The 22,695-nt window shown below is 48.5% G+C and overlaps 1 protein-coding gene across 7 annotated transcripts; it reads right to left on the reverse strand.

Annotated features, from left to right (window-relative positions):
• Positions 1-436: 436 nt before the first annotated feature.
• Positions 437-22,388, reverse strand: LOC135823115 (serine/threonine-protein kinase N2-like). 7 transcript variants are annotated; one of them, XM_065335957.1, is made up of 26 exons: positions 21,999-22,388; positions 21,078-21,399; positions 19,357-19,469; positions 19,145-19,192; positions 18,096-18,347; positions 16,933-17,067; positions 16,259-16,354; positions 15,899-15,967; positions 14,397-14,655; positions 13,873-13,985; positions 13,196-13,339; positions 12,766-12,832; positions 11,753-12,090; positions 10,382-11,071; positions 9,886-9,929; positions 9,342-9,450; positions 8,583-8,674; positions 8,305-8,392; positions 7,674-7,762; positions 5,762-5,824; positions 5,241-5,460; positions 4,651-4,758; positions 3,804-3,884; positions 2,932-2,991; positions 2,343-2,444; positions 437-2,000 (listed from the first exon to the last, which is right to left on the reverse strand). In XM_065335957.1, the coding sequence occupies exons 2-26, from the start codon at positions 21,325-21,327 to the stop codon at positions 1,956-1,958; spliced, it is 3,675 nt and encodes a 1,224-aa protein (XP_065192029.1). In that variant the 5' UTR covers positions 21,328-21,399; positions 21,999-22,388; the 3' UTR covers positions 437-1,955. The 7 variants fall into 7 exon arrangements, with proteins under 7 accessions (XP_065192029.1, XP_065192027.1, XP_065192030.1 ...); XM_065335955.1 differs by lacking the exon at positions 21,999-22,388 and adding an exon at positions 21,849-21,992; XM_065335958.1 differs by lacking the exon at positions 21,999-22,388 and adding an exon at positions 21,845-21,973.
• Between the last annotated feature and the right edge of the window lie 307 nt (positions 22,389-22,695).

A 22,695-nucleotide genomic window follows, 5' to 3' on the forward strand; every position in this document is an offset into this window, starting at 1 on the left:
CGCAGAATTCAGAAAATCCCACGGAATATTGCAGAAAAGAGAGAAAAACTGCTTTTTCTGGAGACTTTCGATGTATTTTCACAGCCAAACCAACCTGCTTGTGACTTTCAAAATCAACTTGCAGTATATTTTGGAGCTTCCAATTTTTTTGACCAGGATTTCGCATGCTTTTGGTTCAGAATTTATAGAGACAACAAACTTCGGTGGGGTTGCGGAAATTCGATCTGTTTTTTTTAACGCTTATTTCCCTTGCAGAATTGCCGCAGAATATAGAAGGATTTGCAGAATTAACGAAGAAATTACTGTTTTCAGCCGCAGAATTCTGCACAGAATTTCTCATATTCTGCCGCGGAATTCACGGGGGTCAGAACAAACACCCAGACACGCACAACCTCAATGGCCTCAACACCACAACGGACAGCGTATGCCAGAAGGCTTGAAGTTTGGCGTCAAATATCAGTTGTTCAGTCAGGGTTGAATGTTTCAGGTTCGGAAGATAAGAAAGCATTGAAAGCATCGAAAGAGAGACACAACGAGAAGATCAGACAACGGAAATAAGCAAGAACGTTGCACACAGAGGACTATAGCGGAAAAGTCAAGTTGACATGATTGTAGAGAAGAAACGAGTTGTCGGGGATGGACATGAAAATAAAATTATTATGGTACCAAACAAGATTTATCAAACTCCAGAGAGGGAGGAATCGAGAGTTGAGCACACGGAGTAGAATTAGTACCAAACACAAAAGACGACGTTGTTCGGGCCCGAGGAAAGTTCGGCGCAACTCGGACATGAAACCGGATTTACTTACAAGTACAAACTAGATGATACCGTTTCTCATTCAGTGGCACGCACGTCCATTTCAGCATTATAAGCGTTTATGCGTTTCGAGCGGTTATGTATGCGTGCGTATGGTGTGTGCGTAAGTGAAGCGTGTGTGGACATGTGTGTGAGCGCGAGCGGGCGCTCTTGTGTGTGTGCACGTGACGGTGTAATTATGAAGATGAGCGGAAATGACTAAGAGCTGGTAAAAATCAAAGCAGGGTGACGGCGGAAGAGAACGGTCACAGCGCCACAAGGCGGCACACATACAAACGAGGAAGGATCAAGGGATAACGATGGCGGCGGGAAAGTAGATCACACGCACGCATCGGAAAGGAAAGTACACGCACAGCGAGTTGACGAAACGATCTATAGTGGACCGATCTGAATGAAGGCCAGAGAGACCACCGGCGGAACGGAAACAAAACCTAAGAAATGAGCATAGCGTTAAGTCTCAAATAATCAGCAGTGACAGATGTGCAGAGGTGAGCGGAGGAGAGGACGCGGCGGGTAGAGACAAGGAACGTACGTGTTAGAAGCTAACAAGACTACCACACTTTCTACACGACAGACACACGGAAATAGAGTACTATACGATGGCACAGGATTGGCCTCACTGCAGGCTCTGTATCTAAGAAAATAGTATGAAATATAGCTAGGTCCTCGGCAAAGGCAGCAGCAGCAGCGCACAGGAAAGAAAGTGCTCCCCTCGTCAACAGCCACACAACCACACGTCGCCGCTGGGCATGTGAGAGTATGGAGCAGACACGGCGAAAGAAACTGACGGCGCGGCATCAAGCCAGCAGAGTTAGTGTCCGTGCCAGGAAAGGGGTACACGCGACGTAACAGAAATATCAATGTGCCCGCAGAAGAGGATGGTCAACAACGCGTTTGAAGACATCACCTCGACTCGAGTCAACCGGCTGCAGCGGCAGTTCAGTTGAGGACGCTCGTGTTCACCACGTAGTCGGTGCTTATCGAATGCGGAAATGCGAGCTCTAAGCTATGATAGGCAACAATGACGGCCAGAGCCTCGCTGAGCACCGGGGGTCATTCCGCACACGAACAGCGTGACTTCTGTTGACAACAGTGGTACACACATTACGATACACTAGGAATAGGGCGGTTGTTGTTTTTAAATCCTTGTGCCCGGGTTGTAGTCAAACTCGGAGAACATCACCTGCAAACGAGAAAGCAAACAAGCAAATAAGCAAATAAGCAATGCACAAACACAAACACACACCCACATACACACACACACACACACACACACACACACACACACACACACACAGCAACAGGCCCTCCTCATCACTCTGCACTGACACACATATAGCAGTCCGAGAAAATCAAAATGGGACTACAATTTCAATACAAACCGTGCGCAGTGCCAATGAGAAAGAAAAGGTACGCAGCAGCTAAACATGCTTTCAGGGGATATACGGCCACTCCACCATCTCACAAACAAACATGCACATGCGCACGCGCGCGCACTCACACACACAAACACACGTATCAATACCTGGTCATTCTCAGACAACGGACACTCCTCCTCGGGCGGCGTCAGCTCCGGTTTCTCTGACGTGAACTCCGGATCAAAGTTGCTGACGTCCTCGGGACTTGCCTTTGACAGTGCAAAATGTAGGGAAACACACACAGACAGACAGACAGACACACACATACACACAAATCATGTTTACGATGCCACAAGATGAATTGAAAATGGCATTCTCCGTGTATTTTCGTATTTGTAATTGTAGTCATGGCTTCACCACATGCCTTAGCCTAAATCGTGGGAGTCTCAGTACACGAGAGCAGGGGACGGGGTAAGCCATTCTTCTTGTACACTCCAAGCCTGAGCACCGGATTGCAGAGGAGAGCCAGGTATATCTAAGAATGGTGCTTATCCCGTTATCCAGTTCTTGTGTACAGCACAACACCGAAGGACACTAGAGGAAAATGTCAATACTATCGGCCCTGTACAGCAAGGTGACTTCATTACAGAATGTACACAGACTTGATTGAGAAGAGAATATTGCTTTGAATGTGGAGGTGTTGTTCGTAAGGGAGATTCTACTCGGCGAGACAGACTAGTGCACAGCCTGACTTACGATTGTCGGTTTGACTGGCGGGCTGATGTTGCGCTGCAGCAAGGCCTCCCAGTCAATACTCTGCGTGCATACAAAAGACAGTAGCAGAAGCAGAGAGTGTGTGAGTGAGAGAAAGAGAGGCAGACAGACATACTTCAAAGAAAAACAGCACCACACATGGTCTAAGTATACGAAATCAAATTTTAAAGTAAATGAAGAAATGAATTTCACAGGTCACGGGAGAGTCAGTCAGACTGACAGTTCCACATCTATAAGGTAGGTACACTACCAGCATCGCCAAGGATCAAGGTGTCAGCCCCAGCTTCTGAATAGTACAAAAAAAACTCATAAGATCCCCAACAGGTCTCTGTTCCATCCTTCAAGCTTGTCAAAAGATGAAAACGAACGCCCAGTGGGAACGGACACACTTTTACGGACGTGGAAAAGCCAACCAGACTGACTTCATAGCATGCACGTGAACACCATCGGCATGGAGTACTAAGGAACTGTTGCATCTCCTGAAGCAATGAGAGGTCAGTAGGCCAAACATCTCCTGAAGCACTGAGAGGTCAGTAGACCAGACACATCACAAAAGGTAAAAGACCAAACATCCCATATGCTGCATCTCAAGACCAAATTCTAGTTATCACCTACAGTAAAACCTGGTTTAAGCGACCACCCCGTGGGCAAGCAAAAGCGGTCGTTAAAGCCAGGTGGTCTTTAGAACCAGGTCCCACAGTGTCTGTGTAGAACTGTCGGTGCATGGAAAAACGGTCGTTAAGAGCAGGAGGTGGCTAAACACCGAGGTCGCTTACACCAGGTTTTACTGTGCTTTGATGTTCACGCAACACCCCTCCATCTGTCTGCACATCTGTAGTACTGATTGCACTTACCCTGAAGAACGGATGTCGCTTCACGTCGGCCGCGTCGTTCTCACTCGCGCCGAGTCGCTTCTCCGCATTGCGCCGCATCAACTGTGCACGAGACACAACAGCAATATCAAGTATGGCATCAATGGTGATGTAAGTAAGACCAACATACACGATGAGTCCAGCCCAACCTATATGATGACAAACAGTGCTATACTATCCGGAACTACAAGCAATGTAGCTAAAACTCTATACAGTCCTACCTCGCTTATCCGGATCCCTCGCCATCCGGAAGAAATTAGCTGGTTACATATTTACAGCATACATGATGCATCCAACATAACTCCCGTTTACGCAAACTAATTTCCTCAATCCCTTGGTATGTCCTAAAGAGGCTTCAATGCAATTTTCAGCTCCCTCTGACCAAAAGTAGAAACATTCATAGAACATTCCGTACAATACTACACAGTACAATGCACGCCCCGACCATAGGGTGCACTCGCAATTCTGCTAACACACACACACGGCACATACACGCTGCGTCAAATATTAGTGCACGGCTCCTGTGTCACAGTGCCACCCAATGAAATCCTATCGACACAGTCACCTTTGTGCCCTGTTCCAATGGACATGCCAGTGTTCATAGGTCCAGAGCTGCATAGCGCCCGGTACGTACTTGATTCATGCGATAGGATTTCACCGAGAGCACTGTGCGTACTAGTACTGCAATGCAATATGTTCCGAAGTTTACGATCACGTACAAACAGGCAAAAGTGGTCATTGGCTACCCCAGCCATGTATTGCTTGGAAAAAAATAATAATAAGACAGCGTGCAGCACACACAACAATCACACACTCCAGTTTCCCTTACTCGCCGCATGATAGAGGTAGACTCTGCTGACAAGTATCTGGGATAGCGGACATCGTCGTTCACAATGGCATCGAAAACATCCTCTTCGTCATCGCCTGGGAACGGTGACTGCAATCGGAGAGAGAGAGAGACAAAGTTGAGTCAAACAAGGAAAAGAGGGACCAGACTCACTTCATAGCACATTCTCACTTAGAGCAAACTGCACACCCGGAGAGGATATTACATTGATTAGGAAAATGCAAGGTTGCCCCGTACATCATTCATCAACATGCAAAACCAAAGGTCGTGAAGTAAATAGGGCACGCAATGTTCAGCTCCCGCTGACGAAAAACATAGAAGAAGCCACAGTACATTGCATGTCCTGACCGTAGGGTGCACTCGCGTTGCCCACCAGCAACGGAGAATACACAGAACAACGACAAGGTCTCTGCACCTGGCATCAAAGATATTCAGCTCTCCTGACAAAAAGTAGAAGCAGCCACAGTACATTGCATGTCCTGACCGTAGGGCGCACTCACGTTGCCCACCAGCAACGGAGAACACACAGAACAACGACAAGGTCTCTGCACCTGGCACATGATAACCCTCACCTCTCCCACCATCATCTCAAAGATGAGTACACCGAGGCCCCACCAGTCCACTGCTCGCGTGTACGACGTGTCGGTGAGCACTTCCGGCGCCAGGAACTCGGGCGTGCCGCAGAACGTGCTGGTGCGGTCACCATAGAACATGCCCTCCTTCGATAGGCCGAAATCCGTTATCTTGATGTAGCCATCGCCGTCCATCAATAAGTTATCAAGCTTCAGGTCACTATAGCATCAACGTACACAATATACAGACCATAATCATTCAGATGATCAAACCCCAAACCAATGGCGAGTCTCTCGTCGTCAAGCACGGGATGTATCTTTCACTCGTACAACGGCCGTGCACACTGTCTGCTTGGGTGAAGCCAGGTGCAATAACAGAAGAAAGACCAGCAAATCAGACGACACACTGTCCCGAGCTGACCGTGCAGGCAAAAGTTCTTGAAGCAATGAAATTCACTTGGGCATCTCAGCAGTAAAAAAAAAAAAAACAGCAACAGCAGCCACAGCAAACCATGACTTACCGATATACTACACCCTTTGAATGTAGATAGTCCAAACCAAGCACTACACATGCTGCGTAAAAGCTGCACAAACATGGAATAAAACGACGAATCAGATGTTAATCTAGTAATTTCTAGATAAAAAAAGGAAGAAGGACCAAGGAACTACAAGATACACTATAATGTGCACTAACACCACCAGTGGACATTCTAGTGTAACTTGTAGCTCCCGGGTCCTTTTTACTTTTTTTTATAAATAATCCTTGGCTCTCCATCCGAATTTCTAGATACAGTTGAACATCGACTATCCGACCATTCGATTATCCGTAACAGTTTTTTTGGGCGCACGTGCCATAGAGTACGCACTGTGCATGTAGTGAGCCATTCAAAAATACGAAAAATTTGAAAAGTAGCACTCTATTCTATTTACAATGTACATGTACATGTATTTACAGTGTGTTTTCTTATCCGGAACATTTGCCTTATCAGAACACCGCCTGACAGTTGTCTGCCCAGAGGTGGTCGGATAATCGATGTTCAACTGTACTAGTAACCCAAAGAAAACAGAACTTTGACAGTTGCCTCGTTTCAATGCTGGAACGTGTAGCATTCATCACAGTAGAACACGGTGACATCAACAATGACAACGACGAATGAATAACACATGACTGCACACGGCTGTTCATGCGCAGGCACTTATAAATATGGCGTCGTTCGGTGCGATTTATGTAACATTGTGCGAATAGTACAAATACGCGATGAGTTTGCGTTTTTGGAAGAAACTCATGTCAATCCTCGCGTGGTTCCACGATTTGGGACGCGAAACCAAGAGAAAAGTTTTGAAAGCGCTCGAGCGAGATACTCGACTTTTCGGCAATTTGAGAGAGAAAGAGGGTGGAAAGGCGTCCTGGCCTGCCCAGTAGCTGTCTTTCCGCTTCAAACTTGCTCGAACTACTCCTGGCAGTCTGGAGATTGATCTCGCCAGTGGTTGTCAGACTCTGCTTGGCGTGCTCGCGTGTACAACATTTAAGTTAGACATTTCGTAATCGTTCAACGCACAATAGGGAAATAGGGTAGATATCACAATTTCAAGCTCACTTGGCCGGCTGCTGTCTTCTTCTACAATATCCCACATGCCGACTAAGCAATTTACAGCAGGAAGCAGCCTTCTACACTCAACAGCAACTAAAGGGCCACACCATTTGTCTTCTAAATCAAGAGAAAACAGGCTCCTGACTCGTCGCGCGTATTTAGAAGTTCACGCGCGTATTCTAATGACACTTGGGGAAGACGACCAGAGGATAGTCCTCTACCTGGGAAAAAATCGGGAAGGGCTTCTCGGAGCCGAGTTTGTCAGCGACGACACAAGGAGTATTCCAGAACAAAGCCAAAGTCACACGACACAGAACAAATGTTTCTTGAAGGAAAGGCAGTCATGTGAGGTACGAGCGGAAAGCTTGAAACAAGACGCAGATGATCAGCGTGTTCCCCGGGCTGACTAGTCTCCAAAATCCAGGGGAAACCATGGCCTACTCGTGTTCTGACAATTTGAAAATTCAAATTTTCTTGCCATTGAAGCCCAATCGAGACTTTCGGCGGCCATATTGTTAAGTGGCGTGAAATCGCACAAAAAAACAGCTGCATGCAGCCTATTCGAGGGGCAAGCTGTCCCATATTTGGCAGGTACAAGCAACTCTAGTACGTTTGTGAGTACTAGTAAGTAGTATGACAGTACACAGTTCATGGCATCTTCAAAAAAAATTCAGCGGGGCTGGTACCCCAGTGCGTACCGTTGAAGTGGACTTGCCTCACAAAACAAAATGGCGGGAAGACTATGCAAAGGAGCGAAATACACAGAGTGTGGAAGGAGCACTACGCACTGGCAATGCACCACCACATGCAACTACTGTGCAGCATAGCAAGATGTACTGACCAGGACCGAGTTTCACCAAAGACATCTTCGTGGATATGCATCATCAGATCGCCACCGCACACGTACTCCATTACGAAGCATACATGCATCTGCAGCGCATTACGGTGTCAAAGAAAACAAGACGCAAACACACACACACACACACGAGAGAGAGAGAGAGAGAGAGAGAGAGAGAGAGAGAGAGAGAGAGAGAGAGAGAGAGAGAGACAGACAGAGAGACAGAGGCAGAAAGAGAAAATACAGAGAATGTTGTGTCACTTCCGTGGTCAAGAACAAAAGGCTAACTGGAATGCAATGGGTTATATGGTTGTCAGACAGCCGAGCGTGAACTCCGGTATTACTGCTACTTGTGTCAAGAACACAAGTGTAAGTGTGTGACTGCTTGGAAAGTGAGGCGAGCTCCAGCAGCCTCGGCCCTGACGTCACAAGGCAGGGGAAAGGCGCCATCTAGTACCCATCACCACGCAATGGTCTGAGAGTGACCTGGGAGCACTAAATGCCTATCACCGCAAGAATGTACAGAACCAAAGTGACTCTACCGAGAGGTGATTTCTCCAAGGACCCCCCAAACCATGGGTGAACAAGGAAGCAGACTGTAGAGTCAAATCCTTCTCTCTGCCATGCCACTCACCTCGGTCTGGAAGCACGAATACAGATTGACCAAGAACGGATGCTGGACTTCGTTGATGATCTCGAAAATTCTCCGCTCAGACATTAAGCTACAAACAGTGATAACACGCACACAGACAAAGAATATGAGTCAAGAATGTTGCTGGTGCTGCAACGGTTTCATTACAGAAAGCATTAAACAAGAAAAAATATACAACCAAAACGGAATGACAGTTTGAGCTAACGAGGACAAACAACCTGGGAAAAGACAGATCCGATAAAAGCCATCATAAAACCTACCTGTCGAACTCTTCTCGAGCCACAATTTCTCCCTTCTTCATGGCTTTGATGGCAACGATCTCTCCGTGTTGCTTCGTCCACGCCAACATGACCTAGAGCATCAAGAAGAAGCCAGGGATTCTCTTTACATCAGCAGGTACACATCTACAGAACTGCCGTAGAGGAAAGTCCAGGGCTGTTGGTGCTTCTCTAGTCATGCCAAATGTAATCCGATGATTGTATAAGCAAGCTGCCAGCGCCAATGTACAGCCCAGTCCCAGAAAATCTAACAGAAGGGCGTAGATTGCACAGGGTCCGGATAGAACTGACCGATACGGTCATTCAGTAACACTGCACATTGGCAATAGGGGGATGTATGATGGTTCACCAGCCATGTACACTTTGCTTTGTGGGTATATAAACCAGTACTGATCCAGATTTGCTCATTGCTGTTTTCTGATGATGGCTTAGTGCGTGAAACTCAGAGATAAAACACTTTCTCTGTCCTCATATTGTTTGTTTGGTTCACCAGTATAAATAGACAGGCCGGAGCTAGCTAACTGCACTGCAATGTCTACTAGTATCGGGTAACTAAAGAGAACACATACAAGATCGACTCCCATAATTCAAGAACAGCGCTTTTCAGTTGTGGACCACATGTCTGCTCAAGCTCTGCAATGGAGACTAGGACTAGGGCAGAGCACATGCGACCAATAAATGACCGTCTGAGTGTTAGCAGATTTGCCTTACAAAGCTAGAAGCCCGATCTGTCGCACTGACCTTTCCGAAGTGCCCACGTCCGAGCACGGAGACAAACTTGAAGTCGTTTAGACAGGACATGGGGCCGCAGAGCGTATCCGAACTGACAAGCTCTTCTGTCCGTGAACATCTGTGAAAGCGCGGGAGAGCAAGAGCAGTGCACGGAATCAGCACGGGAAGGAGGACACTCGCTTGCAGGCAGACACGAGCACAATGCAGGAAGCATATCATCGCGTACGGCTATTGCGTTCAGGCTCGAACAGACGCAGAGCACAAACAGCACGGCACTGCAAAAATGAAAGCGTGACCAAGCAGAGAGCTTTTACCGCAAACAGATCATCCCCGCCACAGTCAACCCTGACAGCGCGCTATGTGCTAGCCAGGGCATGACAGCAAAAAACATAGTGTATTACATCATTCCAGCACCCATCGGTGAATACCAGTAACATAGAAAAGGGATCCCCGCACACATCTATATTCCCCCATTTTACAAGCATAGAGCGTGTAAGACAATGTGTACTGGTACCAGGCCAGTGCAACATCAGTTCTAAAACGGCAGACTCACTCTTTTTCCGCTATCGTTGTGCTCAGCGACGTTGCTACTGCCTCCTGTAACAAAGATAGATAGACAGAGAGTGAAGAGAGAGAAAGAGAGAGAGAGAGAGAGAGAGAGAGAGAGAGAGAGAGAGAGGGGGAGAGAGAGATGCACCACACACACCATCTGAATCAAGAGAAAGGACAGCGCCGAGAAGGCACTTCACCCAGCGTTATGCAGCAACTGGCACACCTCACAAGTACACGTATACATCACTACACACCCAGCTGGCCCAACCAAAGCGCTATCTGCATTCATGCTTGCCTCAGCACAGTGCAAAATGCCTAGCAAAATCCTTCAATCAAATATACACCAATAGCATACAAGTGCATCGTGTATGAACACGCGCGCACATACGCGCTCGCACACACACACACACTATACAGATGGCTACTGGGCACAAATGGCAATGACAATGGCAGTGACAAATGAGAGGCACAACAACGACCAGCAACACCGTCAGTACCTGTATGTTGAAGTAGGAAGGCACCGAGTCGTCGTCCTCACCATCACCTGCACCAAAGCCACCGGAGAACAGGCTACTACTGAACATGGCAGCGACATCGACACCACGTATATCAGATGTAGCCAGGTCATCACTACCGGACGCTTCCGCATCGGAGTTGGATGCATTGTCACCGGCTGTGCTGACTTCAGTTTCCTCCCTGCTGTCCGTTGAGCCTAGCGGTGGCAGATCGATGATTTCCAACTTGCCTCGCTCATCGTCGTCATCACTGTCATTGTACATGCGAGGGCGCAGTCGAACCGGCACATGCTTTTCGTCCTCGCCTGTAGCTGCTGCAGCCCGATCGCCGGCCAGTCGCTGGCTGGCATGGCGAACGACTTCGAGCATCTCCGAGGCAAACGATTCTGAGACACCCTCGTCCGAGAGCGGTGCTAGGTCGGATGAGCTGGTACCAGGACGCGGTGTCAGCGGCTCACTTTGCACAGGCGGAGGTGTCTGGTCATCTTCGACGTAGCTGCTGGTCACTGTTCCCACAGATGCAGGCAGTTCCACAATGTCGGCTGACGATGGAGGTGGTGATGCGACCGGTGGGTCTCTGAACGCTACTTCATCGTCTTCGTCATCACTGACGTCGCTACTCTCAGCGGAATGTTGGCTATGGTGCTCTTCGGTATCCTCACTTTCACTCCACTGTGTGTTTGATAGCGGTAGCGGTGGTTGTGGTGGTGGTGGTAGTGGTGGTAGCGGTGGCATAGGACAGATGGTGCCAGTGGATGGTGATAGTGTAGTGTTGGTATGACAGTGACCACAATCAAGGTACCAAGAGAAAAAAAGACATAAGAGAAGATGAGACACGATGGCAAACACCACTATATGATCAGCAAGCTTACACTTTCAAGAACAGCAAAAGGAGATATTTTCGGTGGTGTAATATTTTCGGCATTCTCCAAAATCGGCGGTTCGGCGGAGAGAAATTTTTTGGTAAACCCGTTTTCCAGGTAGGTGTACTAGTACTAGAACCGACATTCTCGGTGCGTTTTATTTTAGGTAGAAAGTGTCAGCACCGAAGTCACCGAAAATAAAACACCACCGAAAATTTCTGGTTTTACAGCACAGTAAAACCTGCCCTAACCAGACGCCATTGGTGCAGCGGAAACTGTCCTGATACGTCAGGATTCCGCTCGATCCAGGGATGCAAGTTCGATTGGTACAGGGTCCGGGCAACGCAGGTTTTACTGTGGATGTATCACTGGTTTAACAGCCTGATACTGACACAAAGTGCAGCCCATCCGCTGCCTGAACAGAAATCAAAAGTGAATTAAGTCCAGAAGTTGGAGAGCAAACCAAAAGACGCCAGAGACGGAAACTTACAGATTTGATAGAATCTGACGACTTCATATCGTTGAGCTGACCCGTCGAGTCCTCCGACACCACGCCAGCGGTTGTTGACGAGCGACGCCGCTCAGCCGTCGGCGTGGACGGTGCAGAGCGTGACGTCGATGTCGACGACGCCTGACCTTCCGAGCCGAGCGAGAGCAAGCTGCCTGTCTTGTCGCGAGCGGCGCGCAGCTTCTGCAGCGACGTGCGCTTCTTGGAGGCGGGCGATGCCGGCGCTGTGGTCTTGGACGATATGGCCTTGGACAGGCGCGGACTGTTGCTGGACCCACCCTGACCGTTAAGTAGACGTTCCAGAGTCTTCGTTGCCCGCTCTGCAAAGAAAAGAACATGTAGCAAGATGCAACAAGAGTTTTCATTGGTGGACTGGGGCAATCAGAGTAGTAGGGACCTTTCGCACCACGCGTACGGATACGAAACGAATGCTGATTCGTCACCTGGGTTTGAGGATTCGTCAGAGTCCCTGCGGAGAACTTGTTTTCAGGCACGCTCCGAATCCGTCAGGTACACATTTATTTGGATAGGTACACATGTTTTGCAAGGTCCACATTTTTCCCTTGATTCCATGATCCAAGCACGTGTGCGTGTAAAAGCCCGTACGCCAAGCTACCGGCGCCCGCGGCCGTATTCGTAGTTGCCATGCACATTTGCATGACGACTTGCGAAACCTGAAATCTGTTTTCAACGAAACGATTACGAGCCGAATCAAACTTTCGTTTCGCATTCGTTTCGTAGCAAATGCGAAAGGTCCCTACTGTCTTTTCCAAACTTCTTGTACTAAAAAGGAAGAAAAAACTACCACACTCTATAAAGAACTCCAGAGTTGCCATGGGAACGGTCTTACTGTGACTTCATGAAATTTCTAAAACAAAATAACAAAATGCAGCAATGACACAATAATGACAATATGTCATGCGCCTTGAAGGAATGGAGCCAACGATGGAGCCTGGGTGAAAGCAGAGTGCATTTCCAATGCAGCTGTGTCTTACTTGCAACGCGCTGCTGTCTCCTTAACTTGACTCGCTTTCCGCTTGTCTCTGGTGCCGAGTACTGGATCTGTGTGTGACGCGGTGAGCAATAGGGGAGAGAGAGTGAGAGAGAGAGAGAGAGAGAGAGATGTACAATGAGGAAAGCAAGCTCTCACATCACCTCAGCGAAGGTACTGACATACAGTGGAACAAAACCAAGAAGAACATCAGCAAATGTTCATTTCGAAAGACCCTCCCCCAAGCCTCAACTGAAAAGTACAAAGACGTCCGCTATCCAAAACCATCTCCTGCTTTTTGCTATGAGACTCTGCCACTCCCTGCGTTCAACCTAGACAAGGCCGACTGCTCTGGTATGTGAAATCAGCCCGACCCCCCCCCCCCCCCCCCTCCCACCACCCCACACAGCATGCTGGGCTGGCCGGACACTCACCGTGCAGTGTAGCGTGCCGTGAGGTATTACTTTCAGCGTCTGTGTCCGCTGTACCATGTCGATGTATTCGCTGATCTTGATGTAGACGAGACCGACGAGATGTGACACATCACCAGCGAGTAGGAGTACTTCGATTTCTCGTAGCTAAACACACATACACAACAAATACCAGGACACATTTAGCCCGTAGAATCAACATTGACAATACAGGGGCGTAGCAGCCGGTCCAGCTTGGAACCACTCTTTTAACACAATGCCAAAAGTGCCCAGAATGCAGGATTTTGCACTCTAATATCAAAATGTTCCCGGGCGAGAGCCCCCGGACCCCCTTCCGGCCGGACCACCTCCAACGGCGGTGCTACGCGCCTGCAATACAGCTGCAGAACAGTTTAGAACGTCAGGGTAATCGACGGGAGATACGATCCTGTAGGCATGTTTATAGTGCAAGATCAAGTCGGTAAGGGCTCTGTGCATCTGATCAGTATCACCAAAGACTAAACAGGCACAAAAAAGCTCCGCATACGTATTCTTATCTCAACGCTCCAGTATAAAAAGACGCGAGCAGCAACACTATTGCTAGTGGACAACCGAGTAATGCATTTATACGTGCAGCGTACCAAACGAGTACTAGTACATGGCCAGCTCTCAATGGCGAGCGCTGCGCCACTGGTAGTTACCTTTTCTACGGAGACGGTGAATGTCTGCTGCCAGCAATCCCGCTCGGCGAACTTCCACGCTGTGTGGTCGATAGCAGTGTTGCCAGCTACTAATACGGCCATTACACAATCAGCTGCACAGAAGATGAAGAGAAAGGGTAGGTAGTGGTCATGAACTGACTAGCGGTCCAGGTGGAACAGAACGGCAGAATCAATGGTGGTCAGTGATCTTCAACACCACAACAGAACACACCATTGATGAGCCAAGAAAGCCAACGACACACACACACATCATGTACACATCATGTACACACACACACACACACACACACACACACACACACACACACACACACACACCATGTACACACACACACACACATCATGTACACACACACACACACACACACACACACACCATGTACACACACACACCATGTACACACACACACACACACACACACACACACACACCTACGCATGAAAAATCAGCAAGAGGAAGGCAGTGCAAAGGAAACGACACAACGTGCCAATGCTATACTTACAAGACGGCGGTGGTTTCGCAGAGCGCAAGTTCAGACCGAGAGCCGAGGACGACGAGGGAGTGACAGCCCCCGCGGTCGTTGCCCCGACTGATATATGATCAACTGTGACATCGGTTACTCCGGACAATGTTAACACAACTGTTCCCGTCACTGCGGCCGGTTTGGAGAGCTGAACCCGGGAGACGGTCACAGGCTTTTGCTCTTCGCTGATGCTGTTCTTCCGCGATCCTTCCTCTTTGTCCGTCATGTCATCTTCATCCTGAATACGACACACACACACACCATTGGACGCCCATCGCGATGCTACAGCAGAAGCCATAGCAGCTTGTGCTGGGATTGCACCATTCAACAGCTTGCAAGGCTGAAGAACTGATCGCCACTATTCAGCCTGGTCTACACCACACAGCTATGAAGTGGCTTTTTCTGGCCAGTGAATCCCTACTTTTTGGTCTTTTCATTTTTCATACACACACACACACACACACACACACACACACACACACACACACACACACAGAGTCACACACAGAGTCACACACACACACACACACGAGAGTAACAAGACCAGTGTTGCCACATCATTATAGCCAAATATCATTGGGAAAAAAAATTCATCATCCGGGGGCGTTGCCCCCGAACCCCCTCCCCTGTATAGCGACCTCGACACACACACACGCGGCATTGATAAGAAACAAATTTCACGTTTTGCGTGAGACTCAGGCTGAGTTTGCCGATTTTTCTCGAGACAGATGATGATTTCGCTTAGCGCCTGAGGAGAGAGCTATGGAAACACGCGTAATGAGCAGTAAAAGCCAAAAATCTGGATCATGACTTCTAAACCACGCATAAGGTCAAACTTGGACACTGTCATGGCTGTTGTCGGCAGGAGAAGGTCAATTGTCGGCAGGTTGTGACATGCCTCAAAATTAGGCAGGCTACTGACATGTCGGCAGGTGTGGCAACGCAGCAAGACGCATGCTTTCCCAGTCCGAAAGAGCACGCTAGAGCACCACTCACAGTGAGCATAGCTGTCGGTATCTCCCAACACAGCTAGCACAACGTGTGGAGCATGGGTAATTTGTTGCAACTCCGAGTTTCCTGCTCAGTGCAAGTATCAGGCAATGTGAAGATAGTCTTGGCCATGCCATTATTATAATACCGTATTTCTTCTGTGTTTACATAATCAAATGTGGATGATTGCATGCATTTCCAGTCCAGGATGAGTTTCAGCTTGCCTTCCCAGGCCAAAGTACACCCGGGGACAGTATGTTGACACGTGGCCGTGGTAGAGTACAAAGCGAGTTGAACTCAGTCCAGTATGAAAATTCCGTGCAAACACCGCCTCAGACAAGGCTTTGGGTGTAGGGGCGGTGATGGGAGGAACAAGCGAACATATACACACAAGTACAGACAAGTACAGACAAGTACACACACACACACACACACACACGCACGCGCATACAGCCATGACAGGGTCTCAAAGATGGCTCTCCGGTACAAACCTCATAATCCCGTAGTGCTGTCTTTAGCAGGAAGAGTTTTGCCTTGGCACCAGCTAACTGGCATTGCGTCTAAACACACAAAAAAAAACAAAAAAAACATAATTAAAGCTTCCTCAGAAAAGACGGTACACCACGTTGGAAGTAGAGTAGAGCTCAATGAAACCTGATCGTGTGATTCAAGTTTGCGTGCTGAACTAGTGTACACTGCACATCCCAGTGTCCACAGGTCTGGGGCTGCACAGCGCCTGGCGTGACATTGACGCGCACGATCGGATTTCGGCAGGCAACACTGCACATCAATGGAGTAGTGATGCAAGGAAAGGGAGTTTTCGGGGCATAGTACTCGCATTCTCATCATACCTCCTGTTGTCGTTTCTTATTCGTCTCCAGCTTCAGCATGTTCTCACAGCCAGCGATGGTCCGCTCTTCCACATCCACTCTGTAAGATAGGAAATCCTGTTCAGCACAGAAAACGTAGACGTAGACATACATACACATATTGATAAATAATCAAAATTTACGCTAGAGGAAGCAACTTTCGTGGGATAAGAAAACGAGAGAGAGAGAGAGAGAGAGAGAGAGAGAGAGAGAGAGAGAGAGAGAGAGAGAGAGAGAGAGAGAGAGAGAGATTATGTTCAGCACAGAAAACGTAGACGTAGACATACATACACATATTGATAAATAATCAAAATTTACGCTAGAGGAAGCAACTTTCGTGGGATAAGAAAACGAGAGAGAGAGAGAGAGAGAGAGAGAGAGAGAGAGAGAGAGAGAGAGAGATAGAGAGAGAGAGAGAGAGAGAGAGAGAGAGAGAGAGATTATGTGCATGTGTTTGCACATGTGTGGTATGGTGGTGGTGGTGTGTGCGTGCGTGTGTGTGCTAGTGAGGAGAGGTTATGTAGTATTCGAGCAGCCTAAGACAAAGTCACACACGCTGGATGTGTACTTCAGGAATACAATGTACGATACTAATACAAACATATGGCGAAAGTGCACAGATGCACACACACACACACACACGCGCACAGTCTTACTTGGAAAAGCTGCGGTGAGGACATGTAGTCACTTTCCAGACTGGCGCCTCCGTTAGACCCATTGCATTGCTTCATCTTCGTTTGGAGAATCTTCATGCGAATGACCTCTTGTTTTTGCCGTGTTACCTCCAGGATCTGCACCGGCAAAGAATACAAGGATGAGCATACAAGTATCACGCAACACGCGGACACAGCAAGCAATACTTCAATCAGCTGTGTGGTGGATACCAGGCTAAAATTAGTGGCGGTCAATTCGTCAGCCTTGCAAGCTGTTGAATGGTGTAATCCCAGCACTAGTTGCTATGTCTAACATAGCTGTTCGCTATCATTGCTTCTGCGATGGGCAGGTCTGAGGTGTGTGTGTGTGTGTGTGTGTGTGTGTATGTGTGTGTGTTGTAGAGTGGTATTCACATCTTTGTCACATGACTAAATGTGTGTAAACAGTCATCATGGCATCATGTGAACAGTGGAACCAACGTGGCCAGCATATTGTGAAAGAGGTTGAGTGGAGTCGACCAACATGGCTACCCTGTATGGTCATGTGATAGATGTACAACAGCTCTGCTGTAAGAGAAGGCCATGTCCAGAAGAGGCAGCTTGTCACGGATAGAAGAACTTGATTCGAACCAGCCAAATAGCAGTATTCCCAGTGATGCACTCTGAACACAAGCGGTCACCTTACAAGGCATGCAGTATTGGTTGTACGTACAGCAATATGATCACAGGGAGAACTGCCTGGTTAACGGTGCCCTGCGGCAATGGTACTGCTCGCAAGTGCACACTCCCAGGTTGCTGGCTTCTTGCTACATGTATATGTACATACTTCAAGTACATATGATTGCATAGTAAAACCTGCCCTAACCGTACGCCCTTGGTGCAGCGGAAACTGTCCTCATATGACAGAGTTCCTCTTGATCCAGGGATGCACGTTCGATCCCCAGCACGTTGGTGCATGGAAAATCTGTCCGGTCAATACAGGACTTCCCTGGGTACAGGGTCCGGCAAACACAGGTTTTACTGGACTAGCATTACAAGCATCACGAACACATAACATGAAAAAGGACAACCAGCGCAGGGGATTCCCCCAGCAGATCTTGAACGGTACTGACAACACCGAACGATTCACGGCGGACGGCATGCCAAGAGCAGAACAAGTTACTCACCGCATTAGCTTCTCGCCGAGACTTCGAGTCGGACGCCGAGCGGAGCAGGTTCTCTGCACCGTCCTTGACGCGAATCTCGACCGCCAGCTGCTTTTCCAGCAACATCATTCGGTCGGCGGCCTCGTCTGCCTCGTTATTCATTCCGTCAAAGTTCACACTCTGGGGCTTAGAGGAAGGTTCTCCATCTGGCAAATCTGCTGCACAGTCACCGTTGGTATCCGAGTTCTCATGGCGAGTAAAGACGACGTCGTTCTGTTTCCAACACACATGGTTTCATAGAGAAAAGCATACACCATGCGCAAGTGTACATGACCGCAGCGTTTGCAAACACACGCACACACACACACGTGAGCGTGCACGTACGCACACACATACACAAGGCAGATAATCTAGCAACCAGGTACAGCGGAGCAGGCGACAAGGACGGGTCTGGATCCTCATCCACCCCCTCATCCAGGGCAATGCATCATGCAGTGTGTAAGCACGGTATACAGGACAGTGCACGGGTGACACGAGCATGCACCGGACCATACACAGCGCCGTGCTGATGCGTATAACACAGAAAGCCTGATGACCGTAGTAATACGTGAAACTCAGAGTTGTAACAAAGCTTCCAAACTCTCTCTTGTGTAACACAGAAAGCAATGCAGATTGACATGCAATGCAGATTGACATGCAATGCAGATTGATATACAAAGCAGGCACATACATGCGGGCACATGTGTAAGCACCAGAACATCCAACCATGCACGACCTCTGCAATCCTCACGTGCACCGCTGCTGCCGTCTCTAAACAGCACGGTGGCCTACTACATGATGATGCCTCACTTCAACAAGGTCCATACAGTATTTCAAAGGTATTCTGCAGTCGGTGATAGAAAATACCAGCAAATCACCCGGGCCGGGCACGGCGTGGCCTCACCAGGCAACCTCAATGATTTGGTGGGATTTTCATTATTTATTAGAAACTGGCTGCAGTGACCGGGGACCAATGGAATGCATTTCGCATGACACCATGCCGCATAGATATGCATACCCCGACGTCTTACTTTAGAGGCAACACTTAGCGGCTCCTGCTCCTTTGGATCACCTTTCTGCTGACGCGAGGGGCACAGTGAGATAACAGACCAACACAAGAGACGTCGCTCAGTACCGGCTCACACTGGCCACAACAACAACAAGACTGCAGGGAAAGCTACCCTGTCTCTCTCCCCCCCCCCCCCCCCCAACACACACACACCAGTCTTTTTCTTGTACTTACCACATTCAAATCATGGCAAGCGGTTTTGACATCGACCTCCACATTGTCAGGCGATGCCTCGTCCCCAAGGGTCAGAGCGGGAATGGTGTTTCGCTTGCTACCCGAAGAGTGAACTGTAAATCAAGCAAGCAAGAGAACAAAATCATTGAGAACAGATTGAGCACCGGAGCGAGTTTGAGCCCCCCGGAGCGACCAACACTAACGTTACCACAGTCACAGATATGATCCAGTGAACAAGCCATAATGAACATGATGGCACACACATACATACACACACGCTCTCACACACACACACAAACACACATGCACGCACACAAACACAACTATCGGAAATTCGAGATTGGAAGTGACTAGACATACCTCACGATCATGAAGGACTCTCCCGCCCGCCCGCACACATGCAGATATGCACACACACACACAGACTCACACGCATGCACGGACACCCTAGACTCATGGGTTTGCCATACATCTAAACAAACAGTTCCATGCCACACACGGCGGTGGGAGATATACACGTACAGAGCTGTTTCCGACCATAGGCCTTACCAAAAGGACACACTTTACAGACTCAAGGACCAGCAGATAGGCGAAGCAAAAAAAAACAGTAGTCGATAAAGGCCAGGTCGCGCTTTCAGAATTCCCAGCATCCTTGATCTCGACTCAAACAGGTCGCATACGGCAACAATTTAACATGTTTACTGATGTACAAATACAGTCAATCTGATTGGTGACATGGACATGGACATGGTGACATGGTCATTAGACTCTCCAAATGTAAAGTCATGTAAAGTCAAAGCTGTAACTACATCGTCCATACTCTTTGGCAGTGTACTCCCATAGGACAACCACATCGTCCTGATAGGATATTTTTGGGACGTGCTAAAACATGATTCTTGGATGGAAGATGAATGAGGCCGTGAAGTTCAGATCATAATTATGGCACTGTGTGTTCTTGGACATGCGATACTACATGTACTCTGGCATGAACCAAACAGAGTGGGTTTGACTAGCCAGCACTAAGGAATAGTTACAGCAGCGCAGTGCCAGAGCCACGCTGGCCACATGCTGTACAGTACAGGTTGCCGGCCTGCTATCAGTTCTACACAGGTCAACAACATGATTGCCAGGTCCGGTGGATTGCCATAGCCAGTGCAGCAAAGCCGTACCAGCGCAATACGTAGAGTAAAACAGAGCATGTTACGCATAGATTACACATCACATGCATAAGCACAACCACCGACCTCAAGCACGTGCAGGCGCATACGAGCACGCGGGCGAGTACATGATCGGCCACCCCGCAGCGAAATTAAAATTAAAAATTCAATTGACGCATGCAATACAGACGTACGGTAACACCATCACGCGTGAGTCACACAGGTGCAAACACACACGCGCACACACACACACGCGCGCACACACACACACACACACACACACACACACACACGCACACACACACAGATGCGTGCATGCAGACGGCCGGGCAGAGAAATGCAGACGCAAGGTCTACACGTGTTGTTGTGGCATGAAATACTCTCAGCTGATGTGACTTCCTGGAAGCCATACAGCAGTGCCGAGAGAACTTCCCCTGTGACACTATGACACTGTGAAAATCACACAGCCTACAAGCTACAGAACGGTATATCACTGACACACACACACACACACATCACAATACCTGACACAATTATGCACCTCAACACAATCAAAGCACGTACCCGATGAAGAAGATACAGCACGCGCCACCCTGTGATCCGCAACTTGAGAATTTAGAGCCTGCAATTGATCTTGAAGGGACGAAATTCGCGTTTCACATAGCTTGAGAGCCGACGCAGCTTCTCGTTTCTGCTTGTATTTGACGGTTTTAGCGGCCTTTATCAGCCGCTCAGCACCGTCCTTGATTTTCATCTCCTTGCGAATCTCGGCTTTGACCGACTCCTTCATGGATTCCAATTCATTCGCCTCCATCTTTCTCACTGAGAGCGAGAGGTGGCGATGGAGAGACGATGTTTCAACACTGACCCCAGGCGTCGCACACGCCTGTCCACCAGAATGAGCAGAACGGCCAGCACAAGCATGACCGGGTGAGGAGAGGCAGCGGAACAAAGGCATGGCCGCAGCAGATCTCTAAGAACCTACTCTGCTGCTGCCATCCTCGCCTAACAAAAACTCACAAAATTGAAAAGCAATTTCGTGCATAATGCAAGGCAACAAGTTTGATTGCTACATGACAGGCGACGCTGATCAACAATGTCTGCTATTCGAAATTTCTGCCACGCAACGACAGTCTACAGGAATCGAACTCAGATTTGGAATACAGTACATAATTGTAACCAAACAGATTTTCAAGAATATGAAACAAAGGACTGCAGTGGCGAGTGTTTTCAGGGCTGAGCCGATCGTGATCAGAGTTACTTTCAGTCTAACTAAAAAGCAAGTCATGCCAGGCAATGATTTCAGACACGATCCAGTGCATATCGCTCACATACTTGCCCGCGCGAACTCAGCGATTTGGATCGCCGGTGGCGGAACATCACGACACCGACAGACAGAACAGCATCCGCAGCCAGCTCACACCTCGGACATTGTTCCAAAAGCACAAAATCTACATCTACGAGTACAAGAAAAATTCAACTCACAGTGCGTCCCGAGGAGAAGAAGTATCAATGACAACGCGTATACACAAACAGGTGTCAGTGAACTCGGGGAGTGCTGCAACTGTGCAAGCTTCGTCCAGGGCCGTACTTTGAAGTCCTGGCTTCTGGCTCTGCACTTGAGTTCACTCCTACTGTGACAGGACTGCCCACAAAAATTATCTTTTTCCCGGCGATAACCGGCTGGCTTTTCGAAGCCAATGCATACTGTTACAGCATTCCCACAGACAAGAAATCCACGTGGTGATCGGGAAGTAATGCTACCGAAAATGAACAGCAAGCAGGAAGAAGTACAGGCAACGGAGAGACGAGGAGATGAAGGAGGAAATGTGTAAACCAGAGCAAAGCCAAGCTGATCCTATTCAAGCAGTCAAGCAATCCGCTGAAATGGGGCGTCTACAACCTGCTACGCACATGTACACAGTGGAACTGGGGAACGCGGTCACATGTTCACGATATTTTTACAACAGCCAACCAGGATAGGAAATGCGTACACACCCGAGGGTCACACACACTGTACCGCGGTACACACACGCTGGCGCCAACAAGGCAACATACAACAAAGTAGTGAACAGTACAAGTGCAGGCTACAAGGCTTTCCTTGCAAAAGGCGACGAGGAGGACTGCACTTTTGAACTGAGGATCGAACCAGTTTTTTGCTTCCTCGAAGATCAGAGCAGGA

This window comes from Sycon ciliatum, chromosome 8 (genome assembly GCF_964019385.1).
Source record: "Sycon ciliatum chromosome 8, ocSycCili1.1, whole genome shotgun sequence".
NCBI lineage: Eukaryota > Metazoa > Porifera > Calcarea > Leucosolenida > Sycettidae > Sycon > Sycon ciliatum.

Excerpts from the sequence above, each read along its gene's own strand:
- LOC135823115 (XM_065335953.1), bottom strand. The coding sequence starts at position 21,471 with ATGCCTTTGTTCCGCTGCCTCTCCTCACCCGGTCATGCTTGTGCTGGC. Across the intron at positions 15,968-16,258 it reads ATAAGAAACGACAACAGGAG|ACGCAATGCCAGTTAGCTGG; the intron begins GTATGATGAGAA and ends TTGTGTGTTTAG. Across the intron at positions 12,091-12,765 it reads GAGACAGCAGCGCGTTGCAA|AGCGGGCAACGAAGACTCTG; the intron begins GTAAGACACAGC and ends TTTTCTTTGCAG.